The sequence below is a fragment of the Catharus ustulatus genome, chromosome 8 (genome assembly GCF_009819885.2).
Source record: "Catharus ustulatus isolate bCatUst1 chromosome 8, bCatUst1.pri.v2, whole genome shotgun sequence".
In the NCBI taxonomy this organism is placed as follows: Eukaryota; Metazoa; Chordata; class Aves; order Passeriformes; family Turdidae; genus Catharus; species Catharus ustulatus.
Window position 1 is genome coordinate 20,180,097 of NC_046228.1, and position 25,011 is coordinate 20,205,107.

A 25,011-nucleotide genomic window follows, 5' to 3' on the forward strand; every position below is an offset into this window, starting at 1 on the left:
CTCATTCTGCTTTCCCTTAATTTGATAAATGAAGTGCTACAAAGAGGTTTAAAACATATGGTAATAAACAAAGCAAAAAACCAGAAGGGAAGTCATCCTAAAGACCAGAAATGACACTGTTGACTTGCAAGAAAGTTCATATGGGTAAGACTGCTCAGAAATGGAAAATATAAGCTTTTACCAAGACTCAACATAAATCCAGATTTTGTTTCTTCACAATTATCACTACTTGCTTGTATTCTGAGGTGCCTTTACAGTGTCACACTGAGCCAAGAGTTTGCACTGTGCCTATGTGGTAGGCACTATACAAGCATGACACCCAACTCTTCACCCAGGCAGGAGACTCTGTGTGATGCCTGATAAAAAAAGACAGAATGGGGGACTGGGCTGTGACAATGGAGTCCATTGCTGCCTAGTAAAATACTCAGGGTAAAAACTACATACCCAACTTCCAAAAGTGTTTAACTGGACTTATGAACCTAAGGTTTCCACTTTTATCCCCTTTCCACTGACAGCTATCAGATATTCTTCCAGAACTGATCTATACAGAACTTAGTTGTGGTCACCTCTCTGGGCTTGATTTCAGCGATGAGGTACGGTTTGGCAGTGGCAGAGTGGCAGACCTCTTCACAACCTTCTCAGAATCAATATTGTCCATCTCACTCTTGGAGCGGGGAACTTGGGTTCTGCCTGTAGGATAAATCACATATAGGAATACTGGTGGACCTGGATAGGAGGCAAATAAATACATGCTTTACATGCCCTTTCTGTTTGACAGATTAAACAAGAAATGTGAATTACTTACTGTCTTCAGAATAGGAATAACGAGGAGAGCATGAATCAGAATCTTCATCTGAAAGACAAAAGCATTTTGCAAGTGAGTTGAAAAGCCACAGAGAAGAAGAACCAGAGACCCTTTAACTTCTACTAATGCATTCACCATAATTTGAGTGATATGCCCATCACTTACCACAGGGACAGGATCCTAAAAAATAAAATTCCAATGAGGTTCAAATTGCATTTGAAAATAATTCCTAGATTAGATATAAATATTAATATAGTACTTACACTAATACCTTTTTCCTGGCTCTCAAAGTACTTTAAAGAAAAATCCCTTTTTATCATAAAGCTCCTCTACAGCAAGGGTTATAGATCTACTTTATGAAAAGCTGAGAGATAAACAGAGGATCCAAAAGACATAATACATGGTTAAAATAATTCATTAGGTGCTGGACACAATATTACAGCTGAGGAGTCCTGCTGACAATCACATACAATTTTTGTATTTAGTTATTAGAGAGCATTCAAAGGAGGGCAATGAAGATGCTGAAGAGCCTTGAGGTGAAGCCAAATGAGGAGTGGCTGAGATCACTGGGTGTGTTCAGCCTGGAGCAGAGGAGACTGAGGGCAGACCTCACTGCAGGTACAGCTTCCTGAGAGGGGGAGAGGAGGGGCAGGCACTGATCTCTGCTCTGGGGTGACAGGGACAGGACTGAGGGAGTGGCCTGAAATTGTCAGGACAGATTTAGGTTGGATATAAGAAAAGATATTCTTCACCCACAGGGTGTTTGGGCACTGGAACAGCTCCCCAGGGCAGTGGTCACAGCACCAGCCTGATAGAGCACAAAAAGTGTTTGGACAATGCTCTCAGGCACAGGGTGTGACTCTTAGGGGTGTCCTGTCCAGGACCAGGAGTTGGACTTTGACGATCCCTGTGGGTTCCTTTCAATTTAGGATATTCTGTGATACTGTGACTGCAAGAGAATTGTGAGCTGAAGTACTACTAATACCTCTGCAAAGAAACCACTAAATGTCGCAGAGAAAAAGACATAAAAACAAAGAAGATGAAGTTAGAATAAACTAGATTAAAAAAACATTTTAAAAATAGTGTTATGTGAATTTAGTGATGACAGTCAACATATTGAAACAATTATCAAATTTTCTGTCAAGAAGGACATTGATCAGATGCTACAGCCAATCTCATCTGCTGGAAAAAACCAATATGGCTAACACAGCTGACCTGAAGTTGCACTCAAGCCTTCATTAAGCCTTTCAGGAAGGCTCAGGGTAATCTAAACTTTTAGCCTATCTGCTTTAGTTCTCTTGGTGAATGAATTAGAAGGTTAAAGTTCCAAAAAGATGGTTATTGAGTCTTAGTATGCTTATCATAACCTTCAGGTTAAGAAAGCCAATTCCCAAGTTTTAAACCTTAATGAAGAAAATGAAATATTTATATTACACTGAACTGTTGACAAAAATTACTTGTATTCTTAAACACAAATTTGGTTTACTCAGAAAAATACTTGGTAAATCACAAAACTCTCAGGAGTCCCTACAAATACAGATAAGCAAATGTCTAAAACTACCTTCACAGCTATTCACCTCTAATAATATGTTTTAGTGCTGGTAATCAATTAAATATAATTTTATTTACTTGAAAGAAAACCCCAACCTATCAATATTCATTATAGTTCATAATTCAAACAAGAAAACCATACAATAAAAAAGTACTTCAGATAATAGCTATTTTCCAATTTCTTAAATTCTAGTATCTACAATAATGAGGAGAAAGGTATGTTTTGTCTCTGAGTATCTTAGAAAGAAGAGGGTGTACATTTCTTTCCTTTTTACACAAGAAACACTGAAATAGAAACCTGGAGTGATTTGACAATGTTGAAGAACTAATTAGAATGGAGTATTAAAACATCTGTTTCTCAAAACTGCCTTCTATCCATGCAACTCTTCTTCACAAAGCAAGTTATCACAAGTTTGTAACTTCAAAATCTGATTCCTTTAAAGAAGAGAGGCTGTTTCCCTCTAGATGGTAGGGAATCTGCAAGGTTGGATTCCATTTCACGGATTGGACATACTTGGTATGCTTTTAGAAATGCTGAATATATTTTTGAAGGGAGCCCAGATCTTGATGTTTCTAAGATATCTTACGCATCAATCCATTCTGACATTAATTGTATGAAAGTGAGGCTCCAACCCATCTCTGTATAAACACTGCCACTGATTATGGATCTTCGAAGTGTTTTCTAAACATGAAACATGTACTCCAACCCCTGCAACTCATCTACATAACCAAATATTTTGTATTTCTTATCAAGAAAGAATCCAAGCAAATATTAGAGAAATATTTCCCAATATATTGAGAATAAAAACTAGTGTTTAGACCAATAAAATTTTGACTATATAAACCAGCAAATCACTTTATATGCACATTTCTAAATGCATAGGAGACATTTATGGGAGAACACACTCTTTAATATATTTTCATCATAGGATTTGCAAACTATTTTAGTCTAGATGAGTAAAATGGATTTTCAAACCTCATTATGAAAAAGGAAATATTCCTTGTAAAACTCTTTTACCCATTAATTACTGAAATTGTTTCTCTCTCACCCACACCCACATACCATTCTGCCAAGAGAAAATAACTTACCCTGCACTATGACTGGCAAGACAGGGTTCTTCACCTAATATATTTCACTAAGAAATTATCAAGTATCTTAGATACCTATATGACACTTCATCCACATTCCTTTTAACAATTAAATGCTCCTTATATTTCGTTGCCTTTGAGCATCTCAGATCATATTGCATGCTTTCTTCTTACACAAAATCCACCAGATTTTTAATAGAAACATTGAATAAAATGGTTAATTAATAGTCTCACCAGGGTTGGTTTGAGGCACAGGCTAAGTAGGCAAGTTCCTAGATTGCAGGATCTAAAGTGTCACCAAAGCACCAAGTCAACAAGGCTGTCACCAAGAACTTCCCAATCAGGAAATGTCTGTACACCCAATGTGTGCAGCAGATTCCAGTGTTTCTCATATACAAATATTTTGCACAGTCACACAATTATCACTGCATCAGACGCTGTTTCACCATCTCCAAAATATGACTGCAAAGTATTCTGATTGGAATATGAAGTCTAAAGGAATCTGCTGAGCACATGAAGAGATAAGGTAAAGACAGTGTTATTTCAAGTTGCAAGGTGTGCTGATGAGACCAAACTCTGCCCTTGCCTAGATATGCCAAGTGCACCTAAGACCAGCCCTGAACGTATGTTACCAAGTTATTTTTATTTTAAAAGACTATAAAAGGGACTGATCCAAAACCCACTGAAGCAAGCAGCCTTTTTACTAATATGCTTCAGTGACATTCTGGATCCGGCCCTAATACTATGTTAATGTTAAAAAACAGAAGGAAACAATTAAGGAAATGTATTCATTTGAAAGGGGAGGGGAAGAAATCTCAGTTAAACCCACCTTTACACGTAAAGTCAGCAATCTAGACATGTTAAATAATCACTGCACACACAACTGATAAGTGCATAGAACCAAGCAAACCCCAAGTTTGCAGCATTAGTCAAATACTAGTTACAAAGCCAGAGGAGCACTGCAAAGCCAAAAAGGCATCATACAGTCAAGGCAATGCTTAGAGTGCAGCAAATCATTATGAGGCAGCATAAAGCTCAGCAACTAGAAACAATTCCAGGAAGAAAATAAATTGATAAGGCAGCATTTGTGCAGAAAAAATAGATATGGACCTTTATTATTACCTTCAGAGATAGGACTAGGAGTAGACGCAGGAAACTGGTATGTAGGAGAATAAGGATTGTCTTCTGCAGCAGAGAAAAGCAGTGGATTTTGAGACTATCCACAATGAAGTGGAGGTTGTGCTTCATCCCCCAACTTCTATCACCATATGATTTTATTCCCTACTTTAATAACACTAGGGTAAATGGTATCATACTTTAAAAAAAGATTATTGGATTAGAAAAGATTTAGTTATTTTATGCATCACACAAGAAGGTATGCTGGGCATAACTGAATTTCCAGGCAGTGTAACAGAAAACTAGAACCTGAATCTAGTTAATATTAGGGCACTATAGTACAGTTAACTCAAAGCACAAGACAACAGATACTCTGACTAAACTTCTGGTACCTTCAGTTTTTTGCTGGATTTCAGGAAGTTCAGGAAATGTGTAGGTAGGGCAATAAGGGTTTTCTTCAGGATTGTCTAAGGAGAGGAACATGATTTGTAAAAAAGAACAGAAAGGACAGATTTTAAGGGGAAGAAGGGCGAGCCAAGAATCCATTCAAGCTGACTACAGTCCCTCTCACACTGATGTTTTAGCATGTCACATTCTAGAATGCCTCTTTGTTCACTGCTGCCTTGTATGTCTGGGCCTTGTGAGAGATCCTGGAAGCCAAGGGGACAGAACTCATTCTCCTCCATCTGAGCATGGGCTTTAGCTGAGCTGAAGAACCTCTGTTAGGAGCAGTAGGATTAGGAAATAGTTCAACTCCTCCTCATTCCATCCACTACAGCAGAGCATTTATTTATGCGTAAAGCTCATGAGGACAGCACCTGCAGCAGCAAATACAGCTCCAGTTTTGCATGCTCTACATTTTGTTACAGAAGCACAGATCTGAGCTGCGCTTGCCTGTGTGTCAGGCTGCTCAGAGGGTTGCAAGTGCTACTGCAGCCATTTCCCACACAGAAGAAAAATGTGAATGTATCAGCAGTCAGGCATAGAAGTGCCCCAAGGTGGGAATCCCCTGACAGTTCACCACTATGATGTTTGTAAGTGCTCATCACAAATCTAGGTTTTCAAAGCAGAAGTATTAGGGTTTTGAAAAAGCAGAGATCAGGTTCTGAACTCACCAAAAATTAATGGAAACCTTTCCACTGGTTTCAGTGAACTTCAAATCATGTTTTGTTGCACAGGTACTAAAGCTTAACAGTATAAAAAGTTTTCTCTTATGCGCAGAGGAGTTTCAGAGATAACCTACTGTATTATAAAAGTGTGTGGATTGGGATAGCTGGTAACACTGGAGTTCAGGGATCTATTTTCTGTTCGTATGGAATTATTATCAGCTTTTCTTGTCTCAAATAATATAGTTGATTTCATGAGGGCACTGCAGTTCACCTTTCAGAACAACTCTGACATTTCTTTGGACTTCACTGTTCTCCTACCTTTGATTCCAAAGATTTCAAATACATTGGTTGAGTTCTGTGGTGCAGAGTAAACACTAATTAACAAAAAATGCTTTTATTTAACATCCAGTGCAATTCTTTATATGAGTGAAACAAAATGTCATCAAGGTGGTCTTTTAAAGTAAATAAAAACCCTCTGTGCTACAGTACCTCTATTTAGCTTGTGGATCTGTTTGAACATCGTCTTGTACCAGTCCTTCGATCTGTCTGTATTCTATTGGAAAAATAAATATACATAGAAATAATTAACAGTGACTTTTCCAGCCTTTCAAAGTTATTACAAACCTTCCAGCAATGAAAAAAACTTATACTGTGTGAAAGCTGTACGATATTAATATTCTGAAATATGAATTATTTCACTCAGATACATCATCTCAAATGATGTTTCACTCAAGGAAGTAATAATGTAAAAGCTTTGCAGTAGCAGGTTGTAACCTCTCTAGAAGTACAGATTGTATGAAACGTTTTGTATATTAATCAGGTTTGACATCTAAAATTAAACAGTTTGCCTGTTTTAGTCAAACATATCAATTTCCTAAGTATTCAGTGGACAGTTAGAAACACTGAGTGCTTAAGTCATTCCAGAAACTAGTTGTAAGAACAGATTAACAATTCTTGTCATAATTTCCCGCGAACACCGAATGCATACAATCACATTTAAAAGAGGTATCTGCCTCTAAGATGAGACAAAACTTTACTTTAGTTGTTAGATAGGAAGGAAACAGAGGAGCAGAAAACATTATTTTCAGATATTATGAGAAGAAATGCTAATTTTTAATTTTCTTCCCCCTGAAGCAGCTGAAACAGGTCATAGAGAGCAAATTGAATAGTTTATCATAAAATATATTAGACATAGAATTCAATCTCCCCTTAAATCTCTGCAGCTTTAGTGAGTTTCCTCACTTCTAAGGTACACAGAATCTAGCCCAGGTTCTGTGCATCAAGCACATGCTCAGCATTGTCTTACCCTCAGTGGAATTCCAATATCATCGACAGAAGTATCAGCCATGTGGTGAGGGCTCCTGACAGTGCTCCTCTTCTCTTCCACTGCCCTCTTCTCGCTTGGCACAGCCTCCTGAACCGCCTTGTCCCGTACAAGTGCTGAATCAACTTTATCAGAAACTAATCTGTCTGGCACTGAATCTGGAAATGACAATTGGGTATTTTTACCTCATCCCAGCATTTCACAACATCACCATATTCTGCTCTTTTAAGGTAAAAATTCTAGCAAGTAGTTGATGAGACAGACTGTGTCAGTGTTGGCTGTATGAGCAGCTAGACTGAAGGAAATCTCCCAAGAAAATGCCTGATGCCAGCACAAGCAGGTGAGCATCTCTCAGGTAGTTACCATCACACATCTCATTACAGTCTCAGTTGACATATGACAGCAATTTTGGTTTCAAGAATTGTTTCTTTTGACTAATTAGTAACTCTATAATGTCAGCCTTCATCAAAAAGCACTAGTAACAGAGTCTCCTGCACATCTTTTTCTGCAGATTTCCACCTAAAGGAGCATGGTATGAGGTAGTGGTGCACTACTTTTTAACAGATTGCATTCACCTGTCTGACAATCCCATTTGCTGCAGACAGTGTACAATGTTTCCAATCCATTTCCATGCCCTAATCAGAGTATGCAAACAACAAATGTTGTTTAAGCATACATATGATATGATTGCACAGGAGTCTGCATAAAGATGGAGGGAAATAACTTCAGACTGCCTTGCTTCCAAATTAGAATTCCTTGATGCTGCCCAACTGACACCCAGAGATAGCAGCAGGCATCACCAAAGGACTTCAGGTCTCAACTTCTGCTCTGCAGAACTGCAGCACAGTGACCCTTAAACTCAGTGAAGGATTTTTTCTATGTGGATTTCCTGCAGAGAAAACATCTGCAATTTTAGTCTGCCTCATCAAGACTTTTGCAAATCCTATAATTTTTATATCACTGCATGCAATGAAGAGAGAAAGGTAAGTTTATTCACATGCACATCACCATCCTGCCCAAAGCCATTAAATGTGTAGAAATCTGATAGGGACAGACAGTGGAGGAAAGGCTCGTGCACAGCAATGCATTGATCTGTTGGTACCATGAGCAAACACAGTTCTGCCCTGCAAAAGTCAGAACTAAAGGACTTGTGCTTAAAAGGTTAGTAACTTTTATGATTTAGGACAAACAGATGAGTAATTTAGGTGTTTGGTATATTTCTTTGCAGTTTCTGGGCAGTGTGTTTGCTAAAGGCACCCCACAAGCTATCAAAGCACCAGCTTTGCTCCAGCAGAGGCAGCAGCTGGGGGGTAGCAGACCTTTCACATCATACCTGCCAGGCTACTAAGCCTTTTTTGCTGTTCTGTGGTAAAGGAAGAAACAAAACAAAGAAATACAGAACAAACGTGTGAGACATAAACAGCAAGTGCTCTGGTGCTGCATTTCTGACAGGCAAGAAATACACTGTAGAATGATAGCAGCTGCTGGAGAGAGTCTGTTTTCAAATACTCTGCCAAAGTGACAGCCCACAGTCCCTTCTTCACAAAGCAGCCTTGTGGGATAACAAATCTCATGATGCAGTGACCAACACATTTGCAAAAAGCATTGTTATTTAAATTTTGGGTTTTTTCATAACATCAGAGAATAAAACACTGGACAGGAGACAACTTCAAAACCAGAAAAAATTCACAGAGCCACACAACTTGATAACTAACTTCGTTACCATTATCATGAAGTACATTTTGAAATAATACTGCTGTAGCATTTCAAAAGGATATAGGAAAGGATAAAGTCATTGTTGGTGCTTGCTGAGTCTCATCACATATTGCTGAGCCACAGATTCAGTGATTTGTGCACAGACACAGCTTGAAGGCTTTGATTCTCAAAACAGCCCCCTTGGTTAGAGGCTTTTCATTAACGAGTTCCCAGACTGGAGTATTTGTAGTATCTCTCAGCAGGTTTGACCACCCTAAAGTTTCTGCTTTCTAAAAGGATGTCCAAATGACTTACCAAATCACAGCTGGGAATAAACCAAGAATGCTTACCACTCTGTTCTCTGGGGTTTTTTTATTCCCTAGCAATTAACTCTTTTCTTTAAAGCATGAAAGCCATTTGAAAAGAATAAAATATTTTACTGACATAAAAAGCACAAACACTTTTGAAAGCTTATATTGTTAGAGCAAAGATTAAAAAACTTGAATATATTAAACACACCTGTTATATATTTACAATAAACCATGCCATGCAATGCCTGCACAGGAAGTAACTGCATTTTGGGGTGGCACTTGCCAAGCAAGTCTGCCTCCAGGTGCATGCTGCTTTCTAGAGGAACCCACCTTCACCAGGTATTTGTGCTAAGTGGATCATCTCAGCAAGGAACACTGGTATTTCTCCTCGGTGTAGCTCTCCCATCAATACCTCTGAACTTTGATCTTTAACCCCAGCCCTCTGCTCTGCTGACCACTGATGGCAAGCTGCTCCTGTACATAATGTACGTGATAGCTGCCAACAAAGGGAAAAACCCCTACAGGCACTGGGTAAAAGGAAGGGTCAGCACTCTGAGCCTGGGAATCACCGGCTGCAGGATTCACTGGGGTAAGCAGGACACCAGGAATAGCTTGCTGTATTATAAGAAACTGCAAATGAGATATGCAACAATGCTCATCTCCGGAACTTGGGAGGAAAAAATGTAAATGACAACGGTGTCACCAAGAAGAACCCTGTTGAATCACTGAGCTCTTCTGACAAGAACATGTAGTTTAAGGAGTCAACGTTTGAGAGTTGTTTTCCTATCTCTTTTCCACAGAGAGAGAATACTATGAATTAATACTTTTCATTAAAAAAAACTCAAATGTACATTTTACATGAAGGGGAGATTTCCTTTTCCCTTGTATCTCTGTGTAGGAAAGAGAGCAGCTGATGGACAGAAGCAGGAGGAGGAGGTGTCTGCTATTTCACTCTCCTGCCTGACCAGAGCTGGACTGTATCCCCAGACACACACCAGCTAACTGAGCCCTTCACTCCTGATCTTGTGTTCTTGGACTGTAAGCAAAGGCTGAAAACTTGCAGGCTTCTCAGACAAAGGGTCAAGCACTGCTGGCAACAGTGAAGGAATGATTATAGATGCTCTCAGAGGTCCCCCAAAGGAGGCAGAACTGGAGGAAACTAAGACTTGAAATCAGTAAAAAAAAGGGGAAGAGGAAACAAGTGTTTGAGAACGTTTGGTGTAAAATAAAGGTGTTGAAAAGAAAATTTGCCAGAAATAAACAAGAGTATCTGAAATTACTTGTTTGTAAGTATGAATTTAATTCAACTGATATTACTGAAACCCAGGAGAAAAATTTCTGAGATCTTTCATCCCAACTACTGAGATCAAGCAGACAAGAAAGGTTATAGAGTACTTCCTGTGTTTCAAATGCCATTACTTGTTTCTAAGCCTCTGATGGCTCCAAATCAAAGGGTCTGAAATGCAGATTAATGAAATAGCAAAAAAATACAAAATAGTAAGAAGTAATAGTAAGAAATAGGTGATGTCTGGTACAACAGTCACCTCAGAGAATAAAAGAGCTAACTCCTTAAAAAGCAATCAATAATCCACTGAGAAGAAAGGAAGCCACATTATCCATCTGGAGGACTAAACTACTGGACTCCGACTTTTACTGCATTAAAATGACCTTGAAATTTCTAATTTACAGGATATTTCAGAGCACACAAAACGAATTCTTACTAAACATCATCTTGATATGAAGGAATTGATTTCATCACAAAACATAATTACCCATTCAGGGGAAGGTGGAACTTAACTTAGTAATGATTTGATACCTGCCATGAGAGCAATCTAGTTTTGAACAGAAGGTTCATAAAGATGACACCAAATATGAATCATGTCAGAGAGGACAGAAATTCAATAGATAACTAAGATTTGAGGACCATTTAAAAATACTAAATTAGCAGAAAGAAATCTTAATGCTATGCTGGGATAAACCCTAGATAGGAACGGAAGCATAAGGAACTGCAGGAAACCCTCAAACACAAAACAAGATGAGAAATGTGCGCCTACAAGAAGGCAACATATCCTGGGAAATGAAAGAAAATTACAGTAATTTCACAATTACAAGCTGCACCGTTTTGACTAAAATTTTGCTCCCACCCCGGAAATGCGGCTTACACTCAGGAGCGGCTAATATGTGAATAATTTTCTGACATTTCCAACCCCGGAAGTGCAAACTGAGGCGCCAAGTCGAGCATCTGCCAGTAAAACCCGGCTTTACACTATTGTTACAAATTGGTTACTCTGTTGCGCCACGGGTGGAGCTGGGCTCCATGCCCGCAGCACAGGGGCCGGGGAGGCAGGGGAGCTCCCTCCTTCAGGCAGCGCAGCCTGGGGGTTGCGGGGGCTTCCTCCTGCTGGCCCCGCGGCCTGAGGGGAGGAGGGGGGCTCTCTCCTGCTGGCCCCGGGGCCTGGGGGGGAGGAGGGGGGTTCCCATCCCCTCCTGCCGCTGCCGCCGTGCGCGCCAGTGGGTTCCATCCCCGCCTCCCACCACCGCCATGGGTGCCAGTGGGCTCCGTGACCCCCTGCCACTGTGGCACAGCGAGCCCAGCGGCAGCGGCGGCCGGCCCCGAGCGGCCCCGCTGAGCGGCAGCGCCGAGCTGGGCCACCTGGCCCCGTCGGCAGCCCCGAGCCCTCACAGCCCGAGCTGAGCCAGTAAACCCCGCCATGCCACGGTTCTGTTACTATTTGGCAACTTTGTTGCACGCAGGTCCTCGCTGCGAATGATAGAGCAGCTTATAATTGGGTGCGGTTTATTTATGGACAAAGAACGAAATGTTTGTCAACACCTGGAGACGCAGCTTATACTCAGTGTGGCTTGTAATCGTGAAATTACTGTACAGTGGAATAAAACATGAGCAGAATGTTTCAGACTCAAAAACAGGTTTGAGGCACAAGAAGAACAGACAGAAATTAGCAATGATGTCAATGATATTGTTCTTTCACAAAATAGGCACAATGGTAATAAAAGGGCAGGAAAGATGACACATCTGATTAGTATTTCCATTCTGCATTTGAAAAAAAAAGCAGGAAAGAAAGTATGATGTCTTACTTTGCCTGATGGAGAAATACTTTCCACTACAACAGTGACTAAGGACTACGCTGAAGGACAACAACTGAGGTCAGATGAAAAAGAGTATGTTCCTACAAACCATAATAAGAGCTTTAGAGCAAGGGTATTTCTAGTTTTCTGCTCTAAAGGGAGATTCTGGAGATTGGACCATTCATCCTTGGTATGTCTTGGAACACAAAGAAAACTCCACAGATCAAGGAGGAAAGCAAATGTTGTGAAAACTTTTGAAAAAGATTAGTCTCATAGTTGGGACATCTATATCTGTCTGTCAAGTCAGCAATAATGCCATAAAAATGACTTATACGGGATCTTCTAATAAATACATAGTCTGACACATACAATGTCAATCAATACATATTTGTGACTATGACATCTTGTCAAACCAACATGATACATACAAATTACAAGTTTGACTAATATCTACTGAAAAACAGGGATTATAATTATATACTTCACAGACATGATCAAAAGGCATATCTGGCCATGATCTGTATCACAGAAAAAAACATGATGAGAGAAGGTTCTTCAATCTATCAGGGTAAAGTAGCATGTGTGCTAATGGTCAGAAGCAATATTCAGATAGGACAAACTGTTTACCATGAAGGCAATTAGTAAACAGAATAATTTCACATCAGTTCTCTCAGAACCAGTGTGAATGTATCATCACATGATACAACTTGGTCTCTCAAGCTCTTAAAGTCTACAGAGGGAAAATATCCTTGTTAAAATACTCCAAATTTTATGGAAAAAAAGAGATCAAAAGCATATCCCACCTCAAGAAAGTCAACAAAAAGCTTTGAGATTTAAAAAGGTTGCCTCAAATCAGAATTTCTCCTCTTGAAGCAGCTGAGGAATCCAGACATCCTCATACAGAAGCACATAAGCAAAGCTGTTTCAGATGCTAGCAAAAAGGAGGAGATAATCCACTCACTGCCCCTTTAATCTGTCGGGCTACAGCGAGAACACTATATTCAAGTTCAAAGACTGAAGTCTGTTTTTAAAAGGCACTGATAAAAATCTCATGAGGTACTGCAAAGGAGCACATCAATGCTGTAATTAAAATGGTTGCAGTATGAGAATGCAGGTCTTGACCCTATCTTCTGATTTTTTTTTCCCTTTTGAAAAGGTAAGCCACACCAATAGTGGCTAGATGCCTGGAGTCTCCCAAGTCCACTAGAAATCAAGGCAAACTGTACTGCATCTCTCTGGTCTGTTACAAGCTACAGTCTTTAGTGATGTGCAATGAATTGGGAAGCTGTGGTAATGCCAGCCATCAGGAGAATTAAAAAGAAGCAAAGTTTCCCTCCAAATCCAGAGGCAAAGAGATAGAACTATCCATTCAACTTGTGTGAGAAAGGTTTTGACTCCTGTGAGTTCTCAAACAAAGTTGTTTTGCTCATTTGTAAATTCAGAGTTCAAGGATTACTGCAATATGAGTAATTGGTGATAGAGGAAAAAATTGCCAAGATCAAAATTGTGGGCAAGTAGATTATTTTCTATTGGGAAAATTCTGCTACAAATTCAGAGGTCAAATCTCTCTCACAGTAATGGAAAACACAGCTACTTTCACACTGCAGTAGCTAAGAAGCAGCAAATTGCCCTTTCAAGCTACCTCAAGCCACCTTGCTCCTACAGACAGCTATATGGGAGCATACAACTTTTTCCACCATGACAAGACACCTGACAGCTGTTACCTTGCAATAGCCTATTAATATGTCTACAACCCAGTTAAAAACCTCTCCCCAGTCTCAAAGAGCTTCTGATCCACAGGTTTTAATTAGAAAAAACTTATCACCCTCACTTGCCTGTTGCATGTTCCAGTCACTAAGACCTTTTTGAGGCAACTTTGTTAGTAGTCTGGACCTAATTATTAACAGCACACACATTCTTCAGTTCCAAAATGAGTTTGCTCATTTTGAGACAAAATTATCAATATGCCAGTCTCCTTACCTCGATTGTGCTGCAAGAGGACAATAGTGGGATTGACGATTGTAGTAGAAGGATAGGCAGAGGCAGACTTGCTGATGGAAGTGATGGAGGTTGAATAGTCAGTGCCAGGCTGGGGCACTTCATTTAGCACAGGACCTGGGTCCTGAAAAGAAGAGCAACACATCATCAGCAGCATGCAGATGGGTGCTACACTGGGAAAATCTGGAAAAAACCCAACATTTTAGGCTGAATAAGAAGCATAATCACAGAAAATTTTAGTAAAAAAGGCATAAGCACAAGTATTACCCTGCTCCTTGTACATACCTTGCTCATTGTTAATGAAATTAGTTTGCTAAGGCAATACTACAGTTATTTGGTGCTGGGTTTCACAACCCCAACTCCAAAAGAGGGCACTAAGTTCATCTAGCAGACACTTTGGAGCAAACACAAGGTGTCAGAAATGAGAAAATCTGGTTGGGGGGAGAGGGGAAAGATGCAGACATCTTTCCCCTGATACATCCACACACAAACATTTGTTCCAAGAGTATTCCTTTCATAGCAAGTCAGACATGCAAAACTCATGCAATTCTGGAGTGAAACAGTATTACTGCAGCTGGTTTGGTAGGAAAAGTCTAAGGAATTAAGTTAGCACTGTCACTCAGGAGACAATGTGATACCTACCTGATTAAAGTAATGACATAAAAAGGCCCCAAAACTGACAGAGGGTAACAAGTAGGACTCTAGTAAGGAAGGTGGCTTTGCTGCTGGAGCACAGATAGCAAGCTGCCTGCTCCTGCCCTCCTAAAGCATCCAGCTCCATTATTTGCTTATTTCAAACCCACCTCTGTTATTACCACAGCTCTGCCTGCTCTGTAGAAACACAGACTGTGTCAGCAGGGAGACTTTGAAACCTAGCTCACCTTTGAAAAGCCTCAGTCCATGGATATTGGACTTCTGGTGGTGGTAAGGTGGCTAAAGATAAAGAAGGGATGATGACTAAAGACTGTGCGTGCATCAGTTTAGACTGAGATTTTTTCAAAGCTTCTGAAGGAATTTGGACACACAATTACCCTTTATGGAGACTGAGCATCCAAACAAAGAGAATATGGGACAGCAAACCAAATTCCTGCACTCCTGCTGCTCCACTGTCAGACTCAAGTGCTGCAAGCTACTGATCCGTAAAATCAGCTGAGCATTCAAGGGTATTTTCATGCTTATTAAAAAAAACCCCCTGAATATGCCCAGAATACTGCTTCAGAAAAATTCCTACTTCCAGCTTTTCTGGCTAAGTGCAACTGCAACTCAGTGTCCTTCATACACACCAGCATCAGATGAAAGGACTTACAGCACCAGGCAGGGGACTGAACAGGGGCCAAAGTGAGGCCTGGCACCAGAGCTCAGAGATAAATCATAGTGACAATTGGCCATAATCAGAACAAGCACCTACAGCCTCTCCAACCTGGAGGGGAAATGGGGAAGAACAACCTTGTTCTGTTGGATAAAGGTGATCTTGCTTCAAGCAGCAGCTGGTCAGGTCATAGACATTTCATGGGGACAGAAGAGAATCAATGGTCTTCAGGAACAGATGTCCCTCAGAGAGAGACCAGCCCCATTTTGCTGACTGCAATAATATTCCAAACAATGCAATTAGTAAAAAGGAGAAAGAGTCAGGGAAAAGTGCGAGAAGTGGCTTTGAGCTTCACTTTGATAACTAAAATACAAATAAGAATCTCTCAAAGAAGGATGCTGGATCACGATAGGCTCAGCAGCCCCAGTGAAGTCACCAAAGAGGGTGAACAAAGACCATCTAAATCATTGTGGAAAACATCTTGGTGACTACATGCCTGAAGTGAGCATGTCCAAACATGTTTCAACTCTCATCTCAAGAAAGTCAGGTGCAGCAAAATTTCCACTGCTCCCCTATGATTTGGCTGCCTCCTGATTTTTTATTTTTTTCTGGAATAGACTCCATTAAAAAAACCCCAAAACAACACAAAAAACCCCTCAGAAACAGAAACAAACAAAGAACACAAAACAAACAAAAAAACAAAGTAAAACCAAAACACCAAATCCAAACTTTCATTCATTGCTCTCTGCAATAAAAAACCTACCAATTTTAATAAAAGTAGAAAGGCCAATTCTGAGAACTTTTGAAAGCGTCATCCTTGGTTGTTTTTTTCTTTCCCCTAGCCCACATGCCTGTTTGCTAGATCCCTAGAGAGTCAAAGGGCAGAGCAAGCATCATCAAAAGGGAATGCAGTTTCTGCTGAACTTCTTCCTTGTCCTCAGAAGCAAGCATAAAAAAAAAAGGTGGCCCTAAGACTTTCAGCACAAAGAAGGCAGGGTACTTTTTGCTTCCTCTGCAACTTTAACTGAGAGCTACTTTTCCTCCTTGTCCTCGAGGACTTTTTAAAATAGGTGATGAGCTTAAAGAGAAACAAAACCTAATTCAAGAACAACACAATAAATTCCAAGTTCAAAATCTTGCAGACTGAATTATTCAAAATTTTCAAAGACAAGCAATTCCAAATTGAAGAGAGGCTCTCTGCCTAATCTATGACATAGCACCTCCATGCTTGGAGGACTCTTAGTACAGTAACTGATAACTTGTAGGTCATTGGATACTGGCAGCAATCTTACACTGATTTTATCAGGGATTTGTGTGGAGACCATATGGTCTTGTGGCTCCAAGTGGAACAGAAAGCCAGCCCTAACCTTTAACTGGCCTGCTGTTGCTGCTTTAAATGTTATTCAAACACAATTAAGGATGCTATAAAAAGAGCCTGAAAAGATCAGTTAGTTGCAGCCATTCACTTTATGCAGGATTCATATAATTCTGAGCAAATCCTGCAAAGACTCTGAAGGTGTACATTACCCAGCAGAATATGGGCACAAAGGGAGAAGTCAAATGTTGTGAGAAGTCAAAAGAAAGTTCAAAGCTGCACAAGGCAGGCAAACTGCATGCACTAGCACAGGACGCAAACAAGGTTTCAGTTGTCATGCTGCTGGCAGGGAGTGAGTCATCACTCCTCCCTCAAGTTTAGTATTGCAAGGAGAAAGTAATTTTAATCCAGGAATACAAATTTAGGAAAAGGGCGAGGAGGGTACTTGGCAAGCTTACTTTATGTGAGATGACTCCAGTGATTTCAGGCTTCAAGCCCCTGTGCAAAGCCCCCGTGACTGGAGGGACAAGTGAAGGTGGTGATGAGAAGAATGGCAGTTTCGGGTAAACAGAGGGTAATGTGCCAGATGTGGAGGGTGCTTGGTTATGGTGGGAGCCCCTCTGGAGATGTGGGGGAATGAAATCGTCTAGAGTTGGAAAAGTCAAGGGTGAGCCAGGAGAAACAATCTCAGGGAATACGGAGCCTTGCCCGAAAGGAACCAGAGGCGGTGGTGGAGTGCTGGAGCTGCCTTCTTGTTGTCTGTCTGGATTAACCTGGAGGAGGGGGACTACTATAACTCCAGGCTGAGCTGAGGTGGTGGCAGTGGCATCCTGTAGGAAACAAGGTGTTGTTATGCTTTGGGGGAGATTGTTACTTTAGTCTAATGCAGCCATACCGTGTCATGCAAGGAATGTACCCAAAATGATACAAAGCCCCAGTAGATCTTCTTTCTTTCAGGCTTGCAGCCCTGGCCTCTATGAACACAATGTTTTTTCACAAAAATCCTTATTCCCCCTTACCACCCCTCTTCTCCAGTTCTGTGTAGTGAGGCTAAATCAAACCAAAGAACAGCTCAGCATTCACTATCACTTAAGAAGCTCTAACCACTACACATTACAGAGTTTGCTTCTTTCACATCTCCCTAAAATAGAAAGGGCCTCACCAGTCCAACCCAACTCCCTACAAACACCACACACACACACAAACACACAGATCAACGTTGAGGGGACACATATGGGGTGTTAAATATTATCAAGTAAAAGACCAAAAGACTCAGGGTGGCACAACAAGTGCTGAGAAATTAAGGTAGGAGGGGAATAAAGCATTAAGGGAAAACATTGTCATGAACTAAAGAACTGTTTGCTCGGCTGAAAGAAAATAAGGTTATGGAGAAAACATGTACCATGCTGCGTCCCATTGCCTTGTATGGTGGCTGCCGCTGCTGGGTAAGGTAAGGCTCTTTTTTCATCCTGTCCTCTGTGGCAGTTGTGCTCTGGGGCTCTAGCACTCTGTCCCTCACAGCTTGCGGAGGTGATGGCTGAGTCCGGGAGGGCTGGCCTGCACCATAACTAACTGCGTCTTTGCTGAGGACAATGTAAAAGTACGGCCTGGGAGGAACAGGAGGAGGAGGAGCAGCAGGAAGAGACTTTTCAGTGTCTGTTACAGAGGAAACAATGTTGGTGGCTGGTGCCTGAGTGAGCTCAGCGCCCAAAGTGGTGCTGGCTGCTGCTGGGTCATGTGTGGTGCCAGTGGAATTTTGAGATGCGCCTGAGCAAGTGCTGTTAGATAAACAAGCTACATATAGTTTGCTGACCTTTTTATCCGCCTTCGTCTCATGACTGGAATTCATTCCAGCCTTACTACTGGGATCTGCCCTGTCAGGTTTGTGTTGTACGGATGCTGCACCCGACAAGGAGTGACTTTCCAAGAGTGGCTGCCCAGCATGCACCTCATCTTTGGGGCCTGAAGAGGGAGAACGCCCTGCTGGCAAGCCTTGCTTCCCACTGGGGATGGCCCCATAGGGGGTGGGTGATGACAAATAACAGCGTGCACTGGTGCTTGGTGATGCACGCTGTGTATAAGGCTTGGGTGCATTCAGGTACACACAGTCCATGATGGGCACTGGCAACAGGTTGGTCGCTTTAGTGTCAGTGCGAGGACGCCATGCAAAGCTTTCCTCTTTGGGAAGAGGAGGACGGGGAGGAGCAAGGGCCTGATCAGGCAGAGTCAAGAAGGTAGAAAGGAGAGAGGAAGCAGCATCAAATGAAAGGAAAAAGGAAGGAAAAAAAATTACATTCTCAGAATGAATTTGATCATTAGACTTGGGTTAAGCAGGTTTTAATACAGCAAGAATAAAAAGCAAATACAGTATCTGGAAGGCTGGTGCAGAACTCACTCACATCCATCATCTCCCACATTCTTCCTTAGCACAGCTCACTGCAGCACACAAACTTAACCCAGCCCTCAAGTCCCTGCCTACATGTTTCTCTCTGTGCTCAATAATTCTCACTACTGTATTATTTCAAGAGGCCTGCACAGCAATACCCACCACGCCCCTAGGAAAGCCTCAGTCAAGATTTAACATCATGGCTAACTAAATTCTGTCTCATGCTTGCGTAACTAAACACTTCCAAGCACTGGGGACATTTGAACTGCAAAGCCAAATTCAGAGTTCTAGGCTATCTCTGCATGCTAAGTACACCGATGAAAAATGAACATTGCCAAGTTTCACCAATGCTAATGAAAGCACACACCATGAGAGTACTGTAGCCTAAAGTAAAAAGTCAGCACTTCTTCATTCTACAGGACACTCTTCAATTCTTTCTAGGATTTTTCCATCCTGAAAATGCTTTCAGGAAGACCAGAAAAAGTAAAGTTTCTTGAGATCATCAGAATTTGCCTCCAGAATCAAGAACACCAAGAGAGAAATCCTGCATCTAGTAAATAATAAGAAAAGCTTTACTGGTTTTGGTACTTGGCAGCATATAGCTTGCTAACTCCAAATCACCCACCTACTGCAACTTCAATTACAGTGATTTTTTTCAGAAAGCCAAACTGTTTTGAGATAAAATAACAATACAGAGGTTTCATTTTATTTATTGTTTTGCCAGTAGCTGAAAACTATGATCTACTGGAAAGAAAAAGAATACCCACCTGGTGAGCAGCAGCTCCCTGGATTTTTGCAAATTAACCCTTTGGAGACTTTTAAAGTAGGTTTTACAAACACCCTGTTGTCATGTCTTTATGGATAAAGGCTGCCTAAACCACTATAAAAATGTCAAAACCAGAGAATAAAGGTGTCTTAACAGCTTGCAACATTCAAATCTGGAAAGAGACGTCCTTTAAAAGTCATCCACATATGACAAGTTGTGGCAAGCACCTATTCTTGTTACATGGATATAGATGTAGAAAATTTCATAAAATTACAGTTGCTGTTCCAAAATCTGCTGTCCTCATGCTGCCCCTCTGGGCCTTAAAGGGACTTTCTTCCACACAAGAATTCCACATTCCACTTCTAATGAAGAGTTTCCTTACCAGGCAGACTGATCATCCCAAAAAAAAAAAAAAAAAAAAACAAAAAAAGATGACATTGAACTTCACTTCTCTTAGGAGGCTGACTTCAACAATTTACCTTCAGGTACAATCTTTCCCTTGTTGACTTCTATCAGTTACAGGGTTAAAACTGAAAGGCATTTCCCCAGTATTTTAATTTTAACGTAGGGTGAAACTCCGATTTCAGCCTGCAGCAATTTCTAGGAAATAAACCATCATAAAATACAAAATAATTACAGATGATCACTTCACCTTTTTTCTTGCAAATAGCGTTGTCCTCCTCCTTCATTCACGCAGGAAACACTCTGGTGTGCCTGAATACATGAGCTCCACAACACCACTGACATTGGTGTTGCACTCATTTTAAAGGTAGAAAAAGCTGAGGCACAGCAACTTACCCATCTGCAGCCAAGTTTGGAGTTCAACCCAGGGCTCCTGATCATGAATCCAGTGCTTGAACCCAGATGATCACCCTCAGGGTCACAGAAGAAAGGCTTACCTGTGGCTTGGTGTCTGAAGAAAGGTTCGGACGCACACTCCTATAACCCTTGGCAGCCAGAGAAGATGGCTGGGCATCCCCATTGGCATCAGTGTTAGACGACGACCTCCAATCATCTGCGAGGGGAAAGAAAACTCAGATCACAGATTCCCTCCAGTTGCAGGATAAGTGAAAGGAGGGGAATCTTTGCTTCCTTTTCCCCCCTTTCTTTTTTCCCCCCCCGGCAACAAGAAATAATTCAAATAAAGCAACCAAAGTAACAACAGAAGCAGCCAGTGTTTATACCTGTTTCTGAGTTTTCTGGCTCCAGACCTAAGTGTTTCACAGGAAGGAGGGACAGAGGAGGTGGGGGTGGAGGACAGGCATAGAGGAAAAGAAAGGGGAAAAAAATAAACCATTACATTTCCAGAAAACATGTACCAATTGAAGTTAAGAGTCAAGCTACTTCATTTGACACATAAAATGCTTTCTGACAGGGCTGTGTAATTACCATAGAGACCAGCCCTAAACATGATGTTCTCCTTGTTTCTGACCTTTGTAAACACAAGGCAATTCATTCAGGGCAATGAAGAAACAATTGTTCATTGACATTCTTATTTCAGAGGCAAAAAGGCTGCCCAGCTAGCTACTTTCTAAAGCTGCAGCTTGACATCCAGACACCACAAATTACTGGCAATGTAAGGACCCTACATTCAGATGAAGGCATATCTATCCTTAACAATATCACTATATGTGATTGAGATAAAAGATTACCAACAAATAGATCAAGTTTTGCAGACTAAGTGCATGAAGGGAGTTCTATCGCTTTACAATCCAGTCCCCGCAGCTACATGCAGTGGTCTCACCACATATTTACCCACTTCACACTGGGCTCCTCCCCATTCTGTACCCATTTTGCTGTTTAAGTTACATGCATGAAGCTCTCCCAGCTCCAAAGTACATTTCATAAAGCAATTGAGAGAGTAAGCAAAACAAGTATTAATGAACTGATTTCCATAGTAATGGGCCCACTGCCATTCAAGCTGCTGGAAATTTATGAAGCCATCAACAGAAAGGAGAGAGGCAACAGCAGGGGGTAAGAGTGAAGAAACAGGGAAAGGCAAGCATAAAAAAAGGGTAGGTCATGGGTGGAGCAGAACGGGAGAAGACAGAGCAGAAAGTGACACATTAGGGCTAGAATTAATGGAATTGCCCTTTCTCCAACAATACAGTCAGAAACGATGGATGCTTTGCTTTCAAGAGCACATTTTACCTCCTCCCCCTTAACGGCATCTTGCCTTTGGGAGTTCATTCTCTTTGCCAGACCCACGACACTGGCCAGGTTTGTTATGCTTTGCCTGTCTCCTACAATTAAGTAATTACAAGTCTGCTATTGAAAGACGGCAGAGCTCTGTGGCTACACTGTCTGTCTGGGGGGACGCTCTCCCTGCTTCCCTGACAACCCAGCTGAACGCTGCAGTGGCAGCAGCACCACTCAGCTTTTCTGTTCCACCTCATGCCTGGCATAAAAGGAGGTGACACAGGCTGCCCTGGGGGCTGTGGGGGTGGGAGGGGAAGAAAGAAAAGAACCGAGAATTTCTGGTACTCCTGACAAACTTTAGTCAATGACTGAGTGGTCATGAAACCTGCACAAGGAGTCACTCTCTCTACTGGTCTGGTCCTTGCAAGAGTTTTCCAACTATGCTATGGAATTCTGGGTTTTAAATCATAATCATGAAGTAATCCCAAGACCCTGGACTGACCAGTCTTGAGGTTACTGTGAGAAACAGATTCCAGTTAACCTTCCACCACTTACTTTCAGGTTGCTCAGAATCCTGAGGACATGGTGAAGTGATATTCCGGTTCCCTTCATAGGATGGAGTTGCCCGGAGGGTTACAGTTCCTTTTCCACTGCAGACTTTTGTGGGATCCATTTCTACAGGAAATGCACATGCACAGAAGAAACACAAAGAAAGGGATGATGCAAAGCTTTCAGGATCCATTAGAGCTCTTGAGTAATTTTAGCATGGCTGCCTCCAGGTGAATCAATCTAGTAATGTTTGTGCAGATGAAGATTAGCTCTGTAAAGCATTGAGAAATCAAAGCAGTTTTATATTCATGTAATTGATGAATGTAGCAGTTAAGTTCTGAGTTGGTGCAACAGAGCTAAGAAAGGAGGGGGAAAAAAGAGTTTTTGAGTCAAAGGTCACAGGTCCATTTGCTTTATTTGTTCTACTTTGTACAGAGATACCATGCTAGCAAGGACGATTTACATTTCACCTGTGGTTCTTCTATAGGGATGTCCCAGGGACACAATGCACACACTTTGTTTGCCAAAGCTTAAAAATACCTTTTATGAAGGACTGAAAGAGGAAAAAAAAAAAACTTTTGACCGCTGGAAGATAAAATCTTGTAACAATGCTGAGTACAATCTAAAGGCAAGGCACTGCAGCCACCTCCCTACCTTCTCTCCATTTCATTGCAGTGGTTCACCTTCTGACACAGGAACCCAACACCCAGAAAGTAGGAGGAAATTTAACACATGCCTGTTCAGATCAATCTGTGAGCCAGATACCAGATCATGCCAGTGTCCTTGCTGAGGCACAGTCCAGCACAGCGTCTGTGCAGGCTTACCTCTGTGTACTTCAGTCCATGATCTGAGTTTTCTCCTCCTGATATCCTATTAAGTAATAACAAACCAGTACTTCAAAGCTACATGTCTTTCTCCCCATCTTTCTGAAGAGTTGTTGCCTTTAAGATACCTCTGGAAATAATAAGCCTGAAAAGTATCTTGTTTCTCTAGGCTGCTTCCATGGACCTCCTCTTCATGCATTGTTGGTGACCCTGCAGCTGCCATCAGACTCCACTTACTCCCACAGAGGCACCAGCCCTACCATGACTGCACAGGGAGCGTGAAGAGGTACTGAGTGCAAGCTGCATTACACAAGTGACAACACAATTTTTATTTTTATGAGTTGAGGATCACACTATCTCTGCATGGGGAAGGATGCAGCACTTCTCCAGGAAATGTTGTTATAACAAAAATGATGCCCTCAGATTGGACAGAGGGGCAAAGGTTGTTGTTTATTGTCCAGACAACAGTCCATATTTGTGCAGATCAGTACTCCTTGTCTGATTTCAGCAAGGTAATGCCCCACCAAATTCACACCAGTACAGTGCCTACAGACCACAGTAACACTTTGGCTAAGGTTGCAAACCATGCAAACCACAGCCAGTGTGGCCACAATATGGGGAAACATCAATATGCCAGACAGACAGCAGCAGTAAGAGGAGAAACTCAATGAATGCCAAATTCCTGGCTCCCATTAAAAGCCCTCTGTGCTGGAATCTCCCTGTTGAAGCCCTTACATGGATGTCCAAGGCTTAAGCGATTTCACAAAAAGCATGGTTTCAGATCCATACTTAGAACTATAAAAAGGATGAAGTAAGAAAGAAATCAGAGGATACTTTCCTATAGTTCAGCCTTTAGTTAACTGAGGCAGCATTGAGGCAGCCTCTGTGAGGGGAAAGACTATCCACCCAGACATATCAAAGGCTGTTTCATCCTTAAATATACCACAGCTGATCACAACTTAAGGTCACCCACACTCCTAGTAAAACAGAAGTTGACTTCCCTGACTGATTGATTCAGGTAGGGTCAGAATTCCTTTTTCCCAAGAGTGCAGTCCTGGCTATCATTCCCATCCCCAAAGCACAACACAGAGCCCAAGGACTCTATGGATTCACAGGACAAAGGTTTAAGCTCCGAGACTCCAGTTTTAAGAGTGTTGTAACTGTAAAGCATGATGTTGGGAATCACTGGGGCTGATATAAATGCCCAACCAAAGAGTGCAGGATAGCTGTCCTCCTACACTTGAGACACAGACATTGGAGAGAAATGGAAACAAAGCTCAACATATCTGACATGTCAAAACAATATCTTCATCATATTGGAGTAAAATCAAATTTGGGAATCAATGCCTTCTGATTTTTTTTTCCCCTCCATACAACAGATTAAACCTGTATATTGAACCAAAAAAAAAAAAAAAAGTCAGAAAAGAAATGCTCTGCACTAAAAAAAAAAACTAAATGCTTTCAAAATATTTGAAAATAAATTCTTGTCAGATTATCTCACCTTGGGAGATGAAAACAAATGTCTAGAATGATGAATTCCCTCATAAATGACAGAAAACAAGGATCTGAATCTCTCAGTACAGAAATCCAGCAGCTAGCAATAAACAGGACATTAGCACTGTACTAGTCCAACAAAGC

The 25,011-nt window shown here is 41.3% G+C and overlaps 1 protein-coding gene across 33 annotated transcripts in view; it reads right to left on the reverse strand.

Moving 5' to 3' along the window:
• The window catches only part of SORBS1 (sorbin and SH3 domain containing 1), a 121,530-nt gene that overhangs the window by 37,372 nt on the left and 59,147 nt on the right, over window positions 1-25,011 (reverse strand). For 12 of the 33 annotated variants that reach the window (XM_042779498.1, XM_042779492.1, XM_042779493.1 and 9 more), the window contains exons 1-10: window positions 18,112-18,916; window positions 17,168-17,539; window positions 14,068-14,209; window positions 8,328-8,357; window positions 6,977-7,152; window positions 6,160-6,223; window positions 4,954-5,028; window positions 4,568-4,630; window positions 806-853; window positions 567-690 (exon numbers count right to left, since the gene is read on the reverse strand). In XM_042779498.1, coding sequence (XP_042635432.1) covers window positions 567-690; window positions 806-853; window positions 4,568-4,630; window positions 4,954-5,028; window positions 6,160-6,223; window positions 6,977-7,152; window positions 8,328-8,357; window positions 14,068-14,209; window positions 17,168-17,539; window positions 18,112-18,822 — 1,805 coding nt within the window. In that variant the 5' untranslated portion in view covers window positions 18,823-18,916. Of the gene's footprint in view, window positions 1-566; window positions 691-805; window positions 854-4,567; window positions 4,631-4,953; window positions 5,029-6,159; window positions 6,224-6,976; window positions 7,153-8,327; window positions 8,358-14,067; window positions 14,210-17,167; window positions 17,540-18,111; window positions 19,022-20,760; window positions 20,877-21,045; window positions 21,073-22,555; window positions 22,676-25,011 lie in introns of those variants that run through there. The other 21 variants (XM_042779499.1, XM_042779500.1, XM_042779494.1 and 18 more) reach the window with 13 other exon arrangements.